Below are 20,966 nucleotides of genomic sequence, written 5' to 3' on the forward strand. Positions count from 1 at the left end.
TTTCTTACATTAAACTGCTACTTGTGACAATTCATGCTAAAACATCCACATATAATCCTGGATGCCAAGCTGACATGGAAACTGGGAGGCAACGACTGCAGCAGGCAGCAAAATGGTATGATAAAGACAGCTGGTGAATTGCTGCCACATTGACAGGAATTGCTATCAGCTATGTCAGTGATTTTGTTTTCATCAACTAACATTTGTTCATAGGACCAAAATATCTACTCTACTAACTAGCTGGGTATCTTTAACCTGGAGAAGAGAAGATTAATAGGTGACATGATACTCTACTAACTAGTCTTTGGATTTGTGGCAAATTAAGCCAGATTTTTAACCATTATTGATGTAATGATTTTCCTCATCCAAGTTCAAAGTTGATTACATAGTGTTGTACTGCAGTGCTTTTCCAAATGTGGTCTTCTAGAGCTTTGGGTAATTCCCAGATTTCCTGAATGTTTGGTCATACAGCTGAGCTTCCTAGGAGCTGAAGTCCTAAATTTCTGGAGGACCAGAGGCTGAGAATTACTGTTGTATTGCACTACAATTCTTGTGATGAAAGCTGGGACTACACTTGGACTGATAGAAGTAAGAGAGAAGACCAAAACACTTTAGACTGCTCTTGCAAGAGGGTGGGATATACTTTTGAACACAGTTATGCTTTTTTTTTGGGGGGGGGGGGTGTGAAGAAAACTTCCCAGTTAAGTCAAATTCTGAGAACTCTATCCTGACTAGTTAGCTCATTTTAATTTGCAGGAAAGTTTTAACTTGAAAATATTTAAAATGTGTTACATCACATGGATCCTGATTTGGTAGAGGCCATTCTATCATCTCAAACTACCATATATACTCGAGTATAAGCTAAGCCGAATATAAGCCAAGGCACCTAATTTTACCACAAAAAACTGGGAAAACCCGAGCATAAGATGAGGGTGGGAAAAGCAGCAGCTACTGGTAAATTTCAAAAATAAAAATAAAAGCAGATACTAATAAAATTACATTAATTGAGATATCAGTAGGTTAAATGTTTTTGAATTTTTTCATAAAACTGTAATTTAAGATAAGACTGTCCAACTATTATTACCTTTATATTCAAGTATAAGCCGACCCAAATATAAGCCAACCAGAACCCACATTAGAGTATAAGCCGAGGGGGCCTTTTTCACACTAAAAAGTCTGAAAAACTCGACTTAGACTCGAGTATATATAGTACTTCATGCTGCAGCATATAGAGAAAGATCTAACCATGTACAAATATGTGAAGGGAAGTCATAGGGAAGAGGGAGCAAGCTTGTTTTCTGCTGCCCTGCAGACTAGGACACGGAACAATGGCTTCAAACTACAGGAAAGGAGATTCCACCTGAACATCAGGAAGAACTTCCTCACTGTGAGAGCTGTTCGACAGTGGAACTCTCTCCCCAGGGCCGTGGTGGAGGCTCCTTCTTTGGAGGCTTTTAAGCAGAGGCTGGATGGCCATCTGTCGGGGGTGCTTTGAATGCGATTTCCTGCTTCTTAGCAGGGGGTTGGACTGGATGGCCCATGTGGTCTCTTCCAACTCTACTATTCTATGATTCTATGATTCTATGATATTTTTATGTAATAGTGATGTAAAAAATTCAATTTGCTTACCAAGAGGGCAACAATCTTATTTTACATTCTGTGCCTGGCTACTGTCCACAATAGCCAGCCACAGAATATAACTATAATCCAATATAGTACTACACTGTCTTTTAAGGCACAAGAGGAGCTCATGAAAGTGCAAACAAATGAAAACTACATTGGAGCTATTGTAAAAACAATTTCTTTGTTTCACATTATGGTTGAAATCTTTTAACTGGACTATATTATTTATTTACACTTTAAAATTTGCTCAATAATCAGAATTATCCAGGTATACAGGGAGTCAAAAACATAAAAGGCAAAACAGAAACTGAGAAAAAACCGAACAATGTAAACAAGGCTCACTTTAGAATAGATGTATTAAATAGATTTTCTTCAGATTGAATAAATGAACTGTCAACAGAAAATGAAATATACTTACCGCAATTATTTCTTCTACTTTATTAAGAGTCAGTTCAGCATCATCCTCTGTTATTGCTTCTTCTTCTACCTCTTCTGTTGGATAAGTGGGCCTGAAACAATAAATGGAATCCTCTGATAATATAAGAGGATCCATCATTTTTCTTTTTCTAACAATATAACTGGTCTCAGAAATCCATGTGGAAAACCATGATAAAATGTTTGACCTAAAGTTCTAACTTAACACATACTGATAATAAGAAATATATAAAAACATGAAACAAATTTTATTAGAGGGAACATCTTCATAGTTACTTAATTTTTTTCTTGCTGATATCATTGTAATGTAATACAACACACACAAGAACTGTACCTTCAAAATATTTTTAATCATCGTTGGCCTAGGAAGAAATTCACTGGACTCCTCTGGAGGCATTAAAATTATATCTCAATAGGCACTCACTTCGCATAAATCCAATTAGCTATGTTCAACACTATATTTAGCTTTATTTACCAGAAACAAGTCAAACCTGTCACAATTTTCTTGTACCTACTTACTTTGGAATTTGATGAATAAATGTGAACAGTTGTTATGGCATATTATTATTATTATTATTACTACTACTACTACCACTACTACGAGGGTTGAATGAAAAGTAATGCCTCCATCCTAAACAGATGGCAGTACTGGTATGCGGCAGGTACTGGCTTGTTCAGTAGACTCCTCTACAGTTCCATTTGGCAGGAGGCCTTAGCATTGTACGGTTGTGTTGTTAAAGTGCGAAGTATGGAACCCTGCACAGACGGTAAGTCAATGCGACTTAAGCAACATGCAGTCACTGAATTCTTGACAGAAGAAGGTGTCACCCTGAAGGAGATTCATCAGAGAATGCAAGCTGTTTATGGTGATTGTGCTGATGTGAGTACTGTGTGTCATTGGGTGAGTGAGTTTAAAGATGTTGAGGTGGGAACATCTGACTTGCGTGCCAAATAAAGAATTGGACGTCCTGTGACAGCAACCACAGAGTTTCACAAGCAAAAGGTTGACAGACTGATTCAGGACAATTGTTGTATCACTCAGAGAGAAATTTCAAGCATAATCGGCATTTCACAAGAATGTGTAGGTAACATTATTGCTTTGCTTGGCTATCGGAAGATCTGTGCACGATGGGTATTGTGAGACGCTGGTTGCGGAAACAGAGTGTCGACTTCTTCCGTGACAGCTTCAGAAAACTTGTTCATCGTTGGTAGAAATGTAACCAATTGTCTGGTGATTATGTGGAAAAGTGAATAGAAAGAGCACATTCTAAGGATTATTTCTGCATTTGATTTATTAAAATATTCCCATCAAAACTGAAGTAACGAAGGTGGAGGCATTAATTTTCATTCAACCCTCGTATATACCGCTTTATCTCCCCAAAAGGGAGATTTACTTTTGAAAATTATTTTATTAGACTGTTATTTAAGTGTTGCAAATTGTATACTAGTTTCAGATCCTTAGTATGAAGAGAAAGTAAAATAATAAATAACTGACATGTCATACAAATAAAATCACCCAACTATCTCAGCTCAGGTCTTATGGATTAGGGCCATGGCTTTCTTGATTGAGTCTATCCATCTGTACCTGTGGTCTTCCTCTTTTCCTATTGTATTCTATCTTACCAAGCATGGTCTTTTCTAGTAAATCATGTCTTCCCGTGATATAAGCAATCTACAACAATCTCAGTTGAGTCATCTTGGCTTCTAGGGAAAGATCAGGGTTCATTTACTCTATGATCCACTGGTTTGTCTTTTTTGCAGTCCATAGTACCTGCAGAACTCTTCTTCAGCAAGACATTTCAAATAAATGTATTTCTTTCCTATTAGTTTTCTTCACTATCCACCATTTGCAACTATACACAGAAATTGGAAATACCATGGCATGGAAAATCGTAATGTTAGTATTCAATTACGGTATGTATCTTTACACTTCAGGATCTTGTCTAGTTCCTTCACAACTTCCCTTCATAGCTTCCCATCTGATTTCTTGACTACAGGCTGCATTTTGATTAATGACTGAATGAAGGTATGGAAAATCTTGAATTACTTCCATGCCTTCATTGTCTACTTTAGAGTTATGTAAATCATCTGTGGTTATTATTATTTTCTTTTTTATGTTCAACTATAAACTTGCCCTTGCACTTTCTTTGAGAACTTTCTTCAGCAATTGTCCCAAGTATTTCCTATTTTCTGCTAGTAGTATGGTGTCATCTGTTGATGTTGCTTCCTCTAATTTGCATGCCTTCAAGTCGAATCCTGCTTTACTTGTGATATGTACAGTTTACAAGTTAAATATATGGGATGACAAAATGCTTCCTTGCCTGACCGCTTGTCAATTACAAACTATGATGTTTCTTTGTATTCTGTCCTTGTCTTGAGTACAGGTTATGTATCAGGGCAATCAAATGTCGCACAACAATTTCTTTAACCATGATTTACACAATCAAAAGTTTTCTGTAATCTATAAAGCACGGGCTGATTTACTACTGAAATTCTTTAGTGTTCCATTAGCCAACATGGAACTTTCTTTGCTCCGTATATGGTGAAAGTCTTTGATGTAGAATTTTGAGCACCACTTTGCTTACACGGGAGATTTAACAAAATGGTCCTGAGGAAATTGCAATTTCTGAGGTCCCCTTTTTGGGGAGTTGGAATGTATATTGAACATTACCAATCTATGGGCCATTATTTGGTATTCCATATTTGTTGACAGATTTTAGTTAGAACTAGCGTAGGTTCTGTCTCTATAGTTTGAAGCAGCTCTATTGGTATGCCATCAGTTCCTGGTGATTTATTTCTCCCCAGTGCTCCAAGTGCAGCTTCCACTTTCTAAAATTATATGTTCATCTTAAATGGTTCTTCAATGAATGAATCTGCCATTCTTTCATCTCTATAAAGTACTTCCATGCATTGTTTCCATTGTTCCAGTTTGTAATGGTGTTCCCCTGCTGATTGGAGAGTACCTCCACCCTTAATTAAAAATTCCCTTTGATTTCTTGGACTTTGTGAAAGAGGTCTCTTGGTCTTCCATACTAGTTATCATTTTCCATTTCTCTGAATTGATTACTAGAGTAGTTCTCCATGCATTCAGGGTTCTGATCATATTTCTGTCACTTTTTACTTTTCCTTCTTATCTGTCCTTAACTGCTTCAACTGTTTCATCTGTAATCTATTTCTTTCTAGATTTTAATTTCCTTAATAAAATTGTAATTATCTTACTAAAATGTCCCATTTATGTCTAATTTAGTTCACTCACCCATGTGATGTTTATATATTCCATATTTCATTCTATTTATTGTTTTATTATGCCTAGCTTCCCCTGATTCATGTTTCTCACATTCCACGTTTCCATAATATGTATTATGCTAGTTTCCCTTCCTTTCTGGACCCTTCAACATCTGAACATCCTTTTGGGTTGAGTCTAGTTTTATATTTAACTGCAGTACTACTTGTTCTCTGCTGTACCCTAGTAGCTTGCCATCTGACCTGGGGGTGTTATCTTCTATCACTCTCTCTCTTGTTTCATTTTGGACTTTCCCGCTATAGGGTTTTCATGGTAAAAGACATTCAAAAAGAATTTACTGTGCCTTCATCTGTACAATCTCTCTGAGTTATCCACGGTGGGTGTCATATTCTACCACTGCTGCTGCCCAGTAGCTGTTTGGCACATTTGTTTTAGCTCCTCAGCAAAAGATACAGCTAGCAGCACTATTATCAGCCTAACATCTTGCCTCTCAGGAGTTAATAATCCCACCACCATGGAAAAGTAGTACAAATCAACAGTGAAAAAGGAATATGCAATTTTGCAAGCCACTCCTCCCACAGAATTTTGGTTCCATATATTCTGAGACACACTTTGAAGAGATAGCTCATTCTGGTTATAGCTGGCCTCTGTAAGAAGGCATTTGATGAACAGGCTTGCAGAGAAACACCAGTGAGATATTCCACTCCACTGGAATTGCACTGAATCCTTAGTACAATGAGGATGACCTAGCAAAGCCAAAACTAGGCAGAGATTTCAAATTCGGGTACGCGTCTCATGTTCTTAACCATTTTTCTACAACAGTCTCTGTGATAACAAAGACACTATGCATATGCAGTACTTTTCAGGGCAGTAGCTCAAGTTGGACAATGGAAGCCCAAATTCAAATCTTTATTCAGTACCTTCAGAAGATGACCTTGAGGCAATCACTCTGCCTCAATCCTAACCTATTGCATCAGATACCTGGGGCAAGGAAATGGGTAAACCTATATATTCTAGTCAGAAACCCTTGGAAGAAAAGGTAACCAAGTCTGATTATAGAGATAGAAAGACTCCTCTGATTCTTGTACAATCACATTTTATGTAACTGTTAAATAACCTATGGGTGTTAGAGAAAACATGCCAATTTCATGGTGACAAACTATTGAGGCACTTATGCTAGAACAATATACACATAACAGAGACATGACTATGAAAAACATGATTAATAATTGATGTGAATTATTAATAAATGATTGGGAACTCATGGAAAACTAAACTGAACTTGGATGTCTTCTCTATGTGAGATATGAGAAAATTACATAACAATATTGGTTTTTAACCTATTATATCATTATCCTTTTCTTGTTTTTTTTTAATATTGGCATATCAATTTTCTAAAACACAAGGAAGAGTAAAAGAAACAATTTGACTGAATCGTAATACCTTTTCCATGCAAAGGATGTATATTTCAAAGCTTCTTCTGCTAAACAATCAAGAACATAACATGCTTGCTCTCCATAGCCTGCTTTTAACTTTGATGGAGGAAAATCCACAGATCTTCCCTAAAAGAGAATCATATATAATTAATGGTGAAATAACATAATTACGTTTTAAGCAACATTTTCTTTTACTGAGGTCTAGTGTACACCTGGGTTCATATGAAGAATGCATATGTAAATGGTCCCTAAAGATAAACACCATGAATATGATTTCCATATCAACTCACATTAATTCAAATAGTTTCAGGTTCAAAGACTAAGCTGTAAATATCAAGTGATGACACATCAAGAGATACAAATACATATGCAAACAGAACTGTGACCATCAAATTCATGATTCATAGCAGTTTACATTTTAGTTTGTTACCTGATGCAGTGTCCAAACATGAATGGGACAGCCAAGACATATAGTTTCGCATTAGCTTTTAAGAGAGCTTTTCCTAGCAATAGTTCATAAGCACACTATTTAGGCTGCTGTTCACTCAATTTCACTTTTATTTCCTTGAATTATTGAAACAGTATTCTCTTTTAGAAGGTTAGTGGACACATTTCCTGCGGTACCTGTCATCACATAGGCTCAATTCAGACATCACATAAAGCAGTGATTTGGCATGATGTCAAAGTTGAGAAATCGTGGCCTGAGAATGGCTGGCTAACAAACCAGAATCTAAAGCTAGAGTTTAAAATGCAAAATAGAGCTAGAATTTCTGTTACAACTAAAAAAAATTACTAAAGCTTACTATAACTTGGAGGAAGCCTGAACTGACAGACCATAGTTATGGCTATCACTGATTTTAGAGGTTGCTTTTATACAACTATTCAGATATATAGAAGTTACTCCTCCCTTCTACCTTGCTATAGAAGCAGAAAGGTGGACAAGTCTATTTTGCAAGCAAATGTCTACAATGATTTAAAGCATCCTAGGATATATATGTACACAAACACTATTTTTCCAAACAAGAAAGCAACATCTTCATATGGTCTTTACAATCAACTACACTATACCAGCATTTCAAGTGTGCTTTCATTTCCATTTGATCTTAGAAACGGCTTTATTTTCTCCTTCTCTTTCTCCTCCATTCATTATATGCTCTAGATCTTCAGTCATCGAAAACACAATTGGCCCTAATAGTTCTGCGATAAGTGAAAACATGAGAAATGGAGTGCTAGCTGCAAAGCACATAAATCAGTTTAGTTGTACTGATAAATATATAGTCCAATTACATGTCTACTAGATGTGAACACACATTAACTCAATAACTGTGGCTACTTGTCACAATAGCTGTATGTTTACCTCCCAATACAGGTTGCTGGAAAATATAAATGTCTTCCTTGTGGGTTTCCTGGGGTGAGCAAAGTGTGTAGCTCATGGGCCAAATGCAGCTCCCAAGACAGCTTCAGCAGTCTCTGCCCCTTGCCAGTGAACAAAATCATTTCTACATGACAGTTTAAAGGAAAATAAATGCCCATATCTCTTGCATCTGGGGGCGCCTCCAGCTTCAATTATTTTTAAAACTCTCTCAGCTTTGAGCACCATACTGAATGTCTTGGGGGCAAAAATTGGCTCCGGGAATTTGATTACTCCTACCCATTGCCACAGGGATCTGTCTGGAATCTGGAATTTGACAGTGGCTTCTTCTAACCCAATATGGGCATTCTTGTATACTGCCAGTTAAATGTGCATAAAATTCCAACCTCAGCAGCTTTGAGGATCACATCTTATATAGAGGATGATCAACTGGCAACCACTGGATTAACTCCAATGCAAATGTACTGTTTTTTCTGGAGTATAAGACTACTTTTTAAGCCAGGACAATCTTCTCAGAAGTTAGGGGTCGTCTTATATGCCGGGTGTTGTCTTATAGGGCGGGTGCTGAAACTTCTGAGCTGGACTAGAGAATCTGCGGTCGTTGCATATGATGGGGGAGGTCAAAAACGGCCACAGCCGCATTCCCACCATATGCGGTGACTGTATGAAAGCAGCAAGGGCGGTGCTGTACAAATACGGTAAAAGAAAATCCACTCATCGGCATTTGTGGAAAGAAGTGACTTAACGTGGTCCCGATGATGAGGTGAGAGGGCGCATCACCGGGAAGGTGTAAGTGAAGGGCAGAGCAAGCTGCAGGCGTCCTGGATGCCCGGGCTATGGAAAAAAGAGATCGAGCGGCGCTGTGCCCAGAAAAACACGGCTCTTTCACCTGTCTGGCCTGCCCTTGTATCCTATCACTGTACCTCCCTTTCTGCCTCTCAGACCTTTCACCTGAGGACTGCAGTGAAGCAGCACAGGTGCACATGTGCAAGATCGAAGAGGCAGAGAAGGAGGTACAGTAATAGGATACAAGGGCGGGCCAGATGGGTGAAAGAGGCATGTTTGCGCTACTGCTCTGATAGTCTTGGAGACAGGGAGGGCTGGGCAGGCAGGGAAACAGTTTTCCTGCTAAGCACCTGTATGTCATAAGCATTTGAATTAAAATTACCATATTGAAATCAAATCTGATGTTTTTTTAATTTTTATTTGGCGCACATTGGAAGAGGGATAGTCTAATACGGCGAGTATATCCCAAACTCTATTTTAACTGAAAAAGTTGGGGGTCGTCTTACATGCCCAGTCATCTTATATGCTGGAAAATAAGGTATTTGGCAATCTCCTGCAGCATCCTCAACCAAGACTTGAAAGCAGGCTTGCCCACTATTGAATTCAGAGGAAAATATTTTCAGATATTCCAGCTTTAGAATTGCATCTTCCTCCTCAGTTTTGTTTACAGCTTATATGATGTATATTTACATTTATGTAACAATATAGAATCATTGAATTGTAGAGTTGGAAGAGACCTCAGGGGCCATCTAGTCCAACATTATATAAACATTATATAAAATACAAACTTTATTATAGAGTCTAACTTTTTAAAAAACTATGTTTAAAAATAAACTTCAATGCCTGGAGCTCTGGCTAAAAAAAAAATTGCCATGAAAAAAATAACAGTTAGCAATTTTCTCTTAAGTAATCCGCTGAAAGATAAAACAGTAGTAATCAGCATACATGCAGAATTGCTGGAACATGGTATTAAGCAAAACAATGCACTTACAAATGACCGCAGCTCAGAGAGTATGCTGGATATTGTTGCATTTGGGTCGTCATATTCTTGCGGTTGTTCAAAAGGATGCCCTGCTTTATTAATCAGCCAGGCAGCAAGAGTGCAGAACATGTAAAACTGTTCACCAGGGTTAATGGGCAATGCAAAGTAGTGCCTGTTTTAAAAGGAAGGGGCACCGATTAGCCTGCCTATATTGAAAAACCCTGTCCTCCCCTTACCAGAACTTCTTTGTACGACTATAACCTTCTATGCCCTCAAAATTGCTTTCTTCAAGGATGACATTATAGGAGTGGTATTTCACTGACAGGCAATTTCCTTGATAGATGTGCTCTTCTCTTTGGAGCATTTTCAGAATGTTATACTACAAATGGCTGTGCCTTCTATTGTGTATATACACCCTAAGAAAAAAAATAATTTAAGTCGAAGGCTATACATGCAATTCTCAAGAATCTGCTTGCCAAACCTCTGATAATCCAAATTTAATTATGTAACAGTTTACATTTTATATATTTTTCCATGTGGGAAACATGTTATTACATGTCATAATTATAATTAGTCCTCCACAGGTTTTACCTTTAGAAAAATAATATGTCATGTCCATGTCTAGGCCTTCCAGCAACTTCTGTTGGAAACTGACCATACATCGAAGCTGCAGGACCTCCAGATTCCTACAGAAAAATGTTTTTAGGCACCTGTAGATGAAACTCTACAAGAAATTGACTACAGAGTTTTACTGGAGGATCATTCTAGATACTCCTAGAAAGGTGATCCTCAGCTTTAGAAAACAGGTTTTTTTTTTAAAAAAAATTGCACTTTCCCCATATTTGTGAATATGGAGGGCTGCCTGTATAACACAGAAGATCACTATATGCATCATATTTTTCAAGATCAGCAGAAAGAGAGTTCATACATTTAAATAAAAGCACCCACTTGACAGGAAGATCCCATGTGCTATATTCAAAACAAGAACCTGGACAATATTCCAAAACTTTTAAAATTTGAGATGGACATTGGGAACCAAAATTACGTGATGTGTATCTTGTGGGTTTGATATGTGAGAGGATTTAAGTTGTTGGTTTGAATGGTTTCAAAATATTATATTAAACTCCTAGCCATTCAAGACAGGGCCATTTATAAACTTAAATAAGCGGCAATATCAACCATTACCATAATACTCCTATGCAAACAATTTTTTAAAAATAAAGGAACAGAAGAATCACAGAGAAATAGAATTACAAGGACAATAAGTTCAAATATTTGAGTTTTACAGAGAGCTCCCTTAGCTCACTTATGAACATTATACAATGGGTTTATTTTTACAGTATAACAATCCTACAAGGTAGGTCTAATATGAATTTCTGGCTGTCAGGTAGTTAAAATGCCTTGAAAATAAGCTTTTTGAATACTGGCTCACAACATGCACTACTTGATTTTTTACCAACGCAGTCTTAAGAGAGAATGTCAATACATAGTAGAATTTGTGTTCTTAACAGCAGATTCTTGACTCCCAATTCTGACAAGGCATAATAATTCAGTAAATCATTAATCCTCCAGTGTTCCATTTTCTATGTTAAATAAAAATTGTAATACAAACATATACATATATTCTTAGAAGCTAATATGACTTCTCTGGGCTTATTGATGCATATGTGGATGTAATCATAGCCCTTATTTCTAGCTGATATAACAATATAGTGGGAATACTTGTTTCAACAAACCAAAATATTTTCATGAAATGTCTACCAATTTTGATATCAAAACACAAGTCCATGGTGGGGGTTTTTTCCCTTCAAAGAGCAAGAAACCTTGGCTAATGTCATTTCAGCAAAAAAAAAACAAAAAAAACACACACACATATTAAGAAGTATTACAATTTCTTTACTGTTGGTTGTTGCTTGGTTTGTGTTTTATGATGTTCTACAGCTATTGTTTTTATTGTTTTAATATAATTGATTGTTACATGTTTTTAACTATGTACTTTGTAACCTTATTTATATTGGGCTTGGTCCCCATGTAAGGCTCCCCGAGTCCCTTCAGGGAGATGGAAGAGGGATATAAGAATAAGGTTGTTATTACTATTATTACTATTATTATTATTATTATTATTATTATTATTATTATTATTATTACTACTACTACTACTCTGACTTTCTCACTTATGATTTCACAAAGATTTTAACATTTTGGACTCAAGGAAATAGTCTTTAACAAGCATGTTGGTATTGAAGGAAGAGAGTTCTGAATACTTTTTTAAAAAACTGCCTACCCAACAGTGAAGTGCTTATTATTAGGCCCTAATAATTAAATTATAATGTACTGAAGATAGACTTGAATTTTATTTTGCCATTTGCAAACACTTGTCCTTGAACCTATTTTTGCCCCTTGCAATTATTTATTGCCTGGCCTCAAATGTGTAATTAAAATGAAATTAAATGAACATAAAAGACAGACTTTGGTTAAAAAAAATACAAAACTTTAAAAATCATTATAAAAATAATGTCCTTAAAAGCCTTTCTAACTGGATACAATAGTAAGTACTGAAATTTAATGGAATAATTCAATATAAATGGAATGAAATGTTGCTGGTAACTGGAAAATACAACCATAAGAATTTTGAGGGGAGGAGTACAAGTGATAAAGTTTCTGGCTTGGCTCAACCAATTCAGTATAGCAATTCTGTAGGGAATATGTTCAAAAATCACCATCCCATGGATACCTGAAAACATGGATAATAGCAAACCCTATATTTGACTACACAGGCAGTCCCCACATTATGAACTAGATAGATACTGTAGATTTGTTGTTAAGTTGAATTTGTATGTAAGTCAGAACGGGTGCATTTAAATGAAACTCCAGCCACACACACACACACACACACAGAGTTTTGGATAGCATAAGGAAGGGTGAACACAGTGTTTGCTTTGCTGTCCGTGCTCCTATTCAGAAGATTTCGCCTCACTTTCTGTCCCTATGATAACTGAATTTTGAAAGTTTTGGCTTGTGGTGGAAACAAAGACTAGTAATAAAGCTTCAACGGAGGCACCTTTCCCCCCATGACAACTCCTCCAGGAGTAAATTTCCCTTCTTAGTGATAGATTTCTCTCACATTCTGTTGACTCACTCCCATTCTTAACTATAAGTTATTTGTAACTCAGATGTTTGTAACTCAGGGATTGCCTATATCTGGGCTGGAACCGCACCACAGAATCAGACTGGAGGACCTAGAGAGGTCTACAAAAACTTCCAGGGGAAATATTTTTGGATCATGAGTAAGTGAAACTGTGGATATCAAATCCTAGGATAAGGGGGTCATGTTGTATTTTTCCCCAACTTCCCTCTTCCATCACATGTGAGTGATGCAGTATCAGAATTCGTGTGAAATCATGAGAATTCTTCTACAATTTAGCATACCTGTATTTACTTAAGTCTAATGTGCGATCGAATCTAATGAGCACCTCAATTTTCAAAACCCTGAAACCAAAAAAAGTATTAGCTGATGAATATAATGCGAAGCAGCAAAAGATGCACTCTTTGTAATATGGCCATTATTGCCAATTGCTGCCTACTTAGAATTCCTTCTTTAAAAACAAAAGTGTTAGAGCAACAAAGCTTCCAGCGATGGAAAAGAAAACTTTGGGGTGCACCTATACTATAGAATGAATCCACTTTAACAGCTTTGGTTCAATGCTATGGAGTCATGGGGGTTGTAGTTTTACAAGGCCTTGAGCCTGCTCTGCCATGAGTGCGGATGCCTCACCAAACTACAAATACCAGGATTACATAGCATTGATCTATGACAATTAAATTACAGATGACATCCCTTAAATACGAGCTCCAGGTGCTCCTGAAGCAGCTTCCCTTGTTGCTTTGGCTCAGCAGTAAGATTACCATTTAAGCAAATCTAATGCACACCCTAATTTTGGCAAGGTGATTTAGCCAAAAAAGAAAGCATTAGATTTGAATAAATGCAGTATTTTACAGAACAGGACACTTTGATTGTGCTTTTCCTGCATGGCAGGGGGTTGGACGAGATGGCCCATGTGGTCTCTTCCAACTCTATGATTCTAGGATGACAGCATAATGCTAGTCTGGAGGGAACCATTTAAATCTGCTTCCTTATTCAAACATTACAGCAAACTGTAGTTTAAAAATGAAGATTGTTTCACCAACAAAGGATGTTAAAGGGGAACAGAGAAGGGGGGGGGGGCTTAAATATGCATTTCATGGCTCACTTATCAAGACAGTGATGCCTGAACCAAGAGAATGTTTGATTTTACATTTTTTGTCATCTATTCTTGAAAAAGTTCAAAAAATCTGAACATGTGTCAACAGCATGATATGGCAGCCAAAAAAAGGGGGGAACGTGAGTCTAGGCCAACGGTTCCTAACCTGTGGGTCCCCAGATGTTTTGGCTTTCAACTCCCAGAAATCATAACAGTTGGGGACCCACAAGTTGGGAACCACTGGTCTAGGTTGCATCAATATGAGTATAGTGTTGAGTTCAAAGGTAGTTGCGATACCATTTTATTCTTCTTTGGTCTAACCTCACTTAGAATACTGCGTCAAGTTCTGGGCACCACAATTAAAGGAGGATTTTGAAAAGCTAGAACGTGTCCAGAGAAGAGCAACCAAAATGGTCAAAGGTTTGGAAGCCAAGCCCTATGAAGAATGACTTAGGGAGCTGGGTATGTTTAGTCTGGGGAAAAGAAGGCTGAGAGGGGACATAAAGACCATGTTTAAATATCTGAAAGGTCATCACCTTGAGGAGGAACAAGCTTTTTTTCTGCTGCTCTAGAGGCTATGATACAGCAATGAATTCAAATTGCAGGAAAAGAGGCTCCACCTAAACATCAGGAAGAATTTTCTGATGGTCAGAGCTGTTCAACAATTGAATATGTTGTTGACTTGGAGTGTGGTGGGGTCTCCTCCGAAGGTTTTTAAACAGAGAACATCTGTCAGGAGTGCGCTGATTGTGTACTCTTGTGCAACAGTGGGCTGGACTGGATGGCCTGTAGGGTCTCTTCCAGCCCTATGTTTCTATGTATATTTTCCAGCCAGGTTTGCACAAAAACTTTAAGGTCTGTGCTAATTCACATAATATTTCATTCACTTCAATTATATTTGGACATGTTATAATTGGTGTGTACAACACTTGTAAGGAAAATCAAGAGGATTATAACAGTGAGAGAAAATCCTATCACAAGGACCTGACCAAAAGGACTATAAGAAGCACAATTACAAGTTTCTGTAGTGGGATGATGAAAAGCCATTCAGAACATAAAACTGTCTCTTAGCATAAAGTCTCAATCAGAACATGTTTAATTCTGATGACACAATCCTATGTGTTTCTGCTCAATGCACAATTAACTATCCCCCCCCCCAAATTGTACATATAAGATTGTATCTTGATAATACTACATACGTGCCACACATCTGTTTGGTCATTTTTTAAATCCCGCAAACTGCATCAACACACAAAGATTACATAGTTTCATTTCAACTGCAAGAGTTAGCAGAGAAAATGTATTAGTCATGAAATGTTACCGCTACTCTGGTAGAAGTGCTAAACTAGCTAACTAATACAATGAAAACTATTTCAATGTTCTTCTATATAGAGAGTCCTACACACACACATACACACACACATAGAGTACTACAACTGAGAAAATAAAAAATATTTAAAATATGAGTTCTGTACTTCAAAGCTCTAGCTCCAATGGCTTCTAAGTCAAAATTTGTTAGACAACTTTACAAAGCTGCACTTCAGTTCTATCATTGCCGTGCCTGAGCAATGATAGAATACAATACTAAGCAACAGTAACACTGTATGGCACGTAATTTAGAAATAATCAATAAGCCATTATTCTTGGCAAACCCATCCTTTAGAACGTAACACAATATCTGTAGTTTGTCAGCAGTGTTTCCTTCTATAGAAAGAAAACTTGACTAAGACCTATAGCATAGCACAACACAGTGCTCTGTACTACATAGTGTGTTACGGGGAAAAGAAAAAAAGATCCAAAGTTACCAAAGAATTACAAGATCTCAGCACACAGATGGAGAAAAGAGTTATCCTTCCACACAAAAATGGGATAGTGACAATTTGGATCTAAGTTATAGCACTAAAATCACCCTTTGATAATTAATGTTTTATTTAAATACAGATAGAATAATATCAAAATCAGTCACCATTTCAAAATACATACAGAATATTGTTCTCTTAATATTCTTAACATTGCTGATTCCACCTTCATCTACCACTTGTGTCTATCGATAATACTGCCCTCCCACCTCCTTTACCCCCACCCGCCGAGAACAGTACTTCTTTGGATAATTAAGACTAATTCTATGAGGTATTATTTGGGAAGGCTCTCTCTCATTGAACACACATGATAGTGCATATAGATGCACATATATTACATACATGAACTATTACTGAGCTCAATTTTATAGTGAGGCTGAAAGTTAAAAAAGTAAAAGCCTCTGACTCCTCAGCTAAATCACAAACCACAACCTCCCACTGCACTAGAGTAGCAGTCCTCCAAGGAAAAGCTTGTTTGCCACTATGAATGCTTGCTATGTATTTTAAAGTCACACAACAAAAATATTTGCATTCAACTTATCGAAAGCACACACATTCAGTATATTAAATGCAAATAATCAGTTTGTATAGCCCTGTGAAAGTTTGTTTGTTTTTGGGGATGCAAGTTGCTTCCTATCTTTAAAAAAACTATCAAGATCTTATTTTTATTTTTCTCAGAACTGCTCTGTAAAAATATTAAAATGCGGACATCAAGACAACTACAAAGTATGCGGGCAAACCCTATGCATGACTAATCTGTAGCAAGACCTATCACAGACTTATTCCAATTATGCAGTCAATGACTGCAGGAACCTAGTTTCTAAATACAGTATTTTTCTTCTTGCATTTTTTGTTTTTTAAAAGTGAATGACCTGGGAACTTGTCTATACACATTTGCTGACCCATGAATCCAATAGAAAGTAACAGAATCATAGAATCTTAAAGCTGGAAGGGACATTGGGTCAAACCCTTTGTCATGGATTAATTCATATTTCATACTTTAGACACATAGCCTGAAGGTCACCTTATACACTATATTTTAAATACAGTAGAGTCTCACTTATCCAACATTCTGGATTATCCAATGCATTTTTGTAGTCAATGTTTTCAATACATCATGTTATTTTGGTGCTAAACTCGTAAATATAGTAATTACTACATAGGATTACTGCGTATTTAACTACTTTTTCTGTCAAATTTGTTGTATAACATGATGTTTTGGGGCTTAATTTGTAAAATCATAACCTAATTTGATGTTTAATAGATTTTTTCTTAATCCCTCCTTATTATCCAACATATTTGCTTATCCAACATTCCGCCGGCCCGTTTATGTTGGATAAGTGAGACTCTACTGTATGTTATGCATGAAACAAGGTTTGAATGCACTGAACCATTAGAAAAGAAGGTATCATTATCTCAGCCATTCATGTGGGAATTTACACAATTATAAGATGCTCCTCCAACCTCTGCTTTTAGGCCACAACTGAAACAACTTTCATGGACCACAAGCACATATTGAGCATCCCTTTTTTGAAATGCTCCAAAACTGTCCACATGTGTGGCTTGGATAGTGACATCTTTGTTTTCTCATGAAGGAGTCTCCCAGTTACAAACATCCGACTTACAAATAGGGCCCTTCCGCACAGTCATATAACTCAGAATATCAAGCCAGAAAATCCCACATTATCAACTTTGAACTGGGTTATCTGACGCCCCTTCCACACAGCTGAATAAAATCCCACATTATCTGCTTTGAACTAGAATAAATGGCAGTGTGGACTTAGATAACCCAGTTCAAAGCAGATACTGTAGGATTGTTGCCTTGATATTCTGGGTTATATGGCTGTGTGGAAGGGCCCAGAGTCCACACTGCCATATATTCCAGTTCAAAGCAGATAGTGTGGAATTTTATTCAGCTGTGTGGAAGGGGCCATAGTTAAGAATGGGGTGAGACAACAGGAAGTGAGAGATATCTATCCCTCGAAAGGATATTTCCACAAGCCAATTTTTTAAAATCCAATTACGTACAGAAAGAGAGGTGAAAACTTATGAACAGGAGCACAGATAGCAAAACAAACCCTTCACTATACTGTACTATCCAAAGCTACAAAAAATTATATTTTTGCCTGGAGTTACACTTTAAAATATATCTGTTCCAACTTAAATACAAATTCAATTTAAGAACAAATCTACAGAATCTATCTTGTTTGTAACTTGGGGACTGCCTGTAGTTCAATGTATACTAACCTTATTTCATAAACAGGAGTCTACCATATACCATGAAGCTGTGGACAAGTCTACATAGGGAGAACCAAATTTCCAAATACAAGTCAAGGGATATGAAAGGCACTGCAGACTAATTCAACCAGAGAAGTCAGCAATAGCAAAGAACTTGATGAACCAACCTGGAAACAGCATTTTATTTGAGAACACAGAAATGATGGACCACTCTAACAACCACCATGTCAGACTTCATATAGAAGCCATTGAAATCCGCAAGCATGTGGACAATTTCTACAGAAAGGAGAAAATTATGAAAATGAACAAAATCCGGCTAGCAGTATTAAAAAAAACTCTAAAATCAGGGCAGTAAATAAAGAACAATACTCAAAAACAGTGGAATTCCAATCAAGAAACAATCGGGGCCAACTAATCACCTCCCAACAAAGGATTCCCCCAGGCAGGAAGCAGCCAAGCTTTGAAGCTGCAAGGTTATTCAATGCTAATCAAGGTGGCCAATTGCAACATTCATACTTGCCTCAAACAGACAAGAGTTCTTTCTCCCACCCTGGATATTCCACAGATATATAAACCCCACTTGACTAGTTTCCAACAAACCTCTGAGGATGCCTGCCATAGATGTGGATGAAACGTCAGGAGAGAATAATAATAATAACTTTATTTTTGTACCCCGCTCCATCTCCCCAAAGGGACTCGGGGCAGCTTACATATGGCACAAAGTGCCTAAAACAACGCATAAAATATACACACAGTACAATACAAAATAAAACCACTAGTATATAAAACAATTTGAACTCATAACAGTAGCAATAAACTAAGGTGTTATCTGTCTTAAGAACATGGCTAACTGTAAACAAGACAGAAAGAAATAGTGTAAGTTGTAGCTAAGGAACAAGGGAATGGGATAAAGGTGCTGTGCTGTATCATAATTGCAGACCACTGGACTAGACATTTTCAAAGGCTTGTCTAAACATCCAAGTCTTCAATTCCCTCCAGGAGGAGGATAGGGTGGGGGCCTGACTAATCTCCCTGGGGAGGCCATTCCAAAACTTCTGGAAAATGGCCATACAGCCCGGAAAACTCACAGCAACCCAGAACCTATCATGTTCGTAACTTGGGGACTGCCTGTAGTTCAATGTACACTAGCCTTATCTCATAAACAAAAGTGTTAATATTATGTTTAATATATTTCAGGCTACGCGTATTAGGAATGAAATGTGTATCAAGACTGAAATGAACTTCGTCCATTTAATGGTTAGGTAAACCTGGGTCCTGTTTGCAAAGTATTTCATTGTGTGGGTGCAAATATTCCAAAATCTGGAGCAAAAATCCAAAAATACTTCAGGTCAGAAGCAGCCAAGGAAGGAATACTCGAACTGTAAGAACTTCCCTGGAACACAAGCAAAATAATTTTCAAGAGCTTCAGTGTACCAACTCAGCTCCCTGTCTCCAAAGACATATTGAGTACAAACTTTACAAACAGAAGTCATGGGTGCATCTACACCAGGCATGAGCAAACTTGGGCCCTCCAGGTGTTTTGGACTTCAACTCTCACCATTCCTCACAGCCTCAGGCCACTTCCTTAAGCGAAAAGGAAAGCGCCTGAGGCTGTGAGGAATGGTGGGAGTTGAAGTCCAAAACACCTGGAGGGCCCAAGTTTGCCCATGCCTGATCTACACTGTAGAAATAATCAAGTTTGGCACTACTTGAACTAACATGGCTCAATGCAATGGACACCTGGAAATTGTAGTTCAAACAAGGTCTCTAGCCCTCTCTACCAAAGAGTGCTGGAACTCGAGTTTCCGAGCCTTGAACTTTCTCCTCCCCAAACAACCAGGCCTGTATTTGCGTGCAGGGGTTGGTTGTCTCCTCACCTGGAGGGCGGCCTCATGTTGTGGCTCCTCAGCGCCGCCTCTTCCTCGTAGTTGAGCAGCTTCAGCTTCTCCAGCAAGTCCTCCATCACAACGAACATGTGGTGAACGGCGCCGGGGCCCCGCTCGACCGGCTCGCCTTCTTCTGCTGCTGCCGCCGCGGCCGCCATCACCATCCCTTGGTTGCCAGCACAACGCCAACAGCGTTTCCCGGGCCGGAGGCGGCGTCACCAGGGAAACAAGCCACGCCCCTCCTCGGCTGACGCTCGCTCACCCGCCAATCACGGAGCGTCAGCGAAAAGGGGCGGGACTTTTAGCATTTCTAAGGGAGTCCTCTTTGCGCATGCGTAGATACGCCAGTGCTTTTGCAACTATTTCACTTCTTAGAGAAGAGCTTCTTCTCTTCCGTTACAACTGCCATGATTAAGTCATGGCATTTTGAAGCAGTGTCAAACTCCATTAGTTCTAAAGTGTAGGCGCAGCCACACACGTTCCTTTTGATATTGGGTTGTGTGCCTGCACATTTTTATGTATTACTAGCTTGGTTACCCAGGGGTGTTCAGGTTATTTGTTTGTTTGGGGTGTTAGGTATCATCTAGGGCCCATACATACAGCCATAAAACCCAGAATATCAAGGCAGAAAATTCCACAATGTCTGCTTTGAACTGGGTCATCTAGGTCTACACTGCATGTCCCAGTTCAAAGCAGGTAATGTAGCCGTGTGGAAAGGGCCTTAGTTAATTAGTAACACTATTAGGGAAAAAAGCCAGTCTTTGCTTTCGTTTTTATGAATGTTCCCATTCAAAAAATACATGACAATGTGGATGATCTACAGTTCCCAGAATCGTGGGTCAACCCCCCCCCCCCAAAAAAAAA

General features: G+C 38.0%; 1 protein-coding gene across 2 annotated transcripts in view; it reads right to left on the reverse strand.

Moving 5' to 3' along the window:
• Window positions 1–20,333, reverse strand: part of ift57 (intraflagellar transport 57) — a 36,544-nt gene extending 16,211 nt beyond the window's left edge. The window contains exons 1-4 of one of the 2 annotated variants that reach the window (XM_062974860.1): window positions 20,094–20,330; window positions 9,888–10,050; window positions 6,746–6,864; window positions 2,042–2,132 (exon numbers count right to left, since the gene is read on the reverse strand). In XM_062974860.1, coding sequence (XP_062830930.1) covers window positions 2,042–2,132; window positions 6,746–6,864; window positions 9,888–10,050; window positions 20,094–20,266 — 546 coding nt within the window. In that variant the 5' untranslated portion in view covers window positions 20,267–20,330. Of the gene's footprint in view, window positions 1–2,041; window positions 2,133–6,745; window positions 6,865–9,887; window positions 10,051–20,093 lie in introns of both variants that reach the window. The other variant, XM_062974862.1, reaches the window with a different exon arrangement.
• Between the last annotated feature and the right edge of the window lie 633 nt (window positions 20,334–20,966).

Source organism: Anolis carolinensis, chromosome 3, assembly GCF_035594765.1.
Source record: "Anolis carolinensis isolate JA03-04 chromosome 3, rAnoCar3.1.pri, whole genome shotgun sequence".
In the NCBI taxonomy this organism is placed as follows: domain Eukaryota; kingdom Metazoa; phylum Chordata; class Lepidosauria; order Squamata; family Dactyloidae; genus Anolis; species Anolis carolinensis.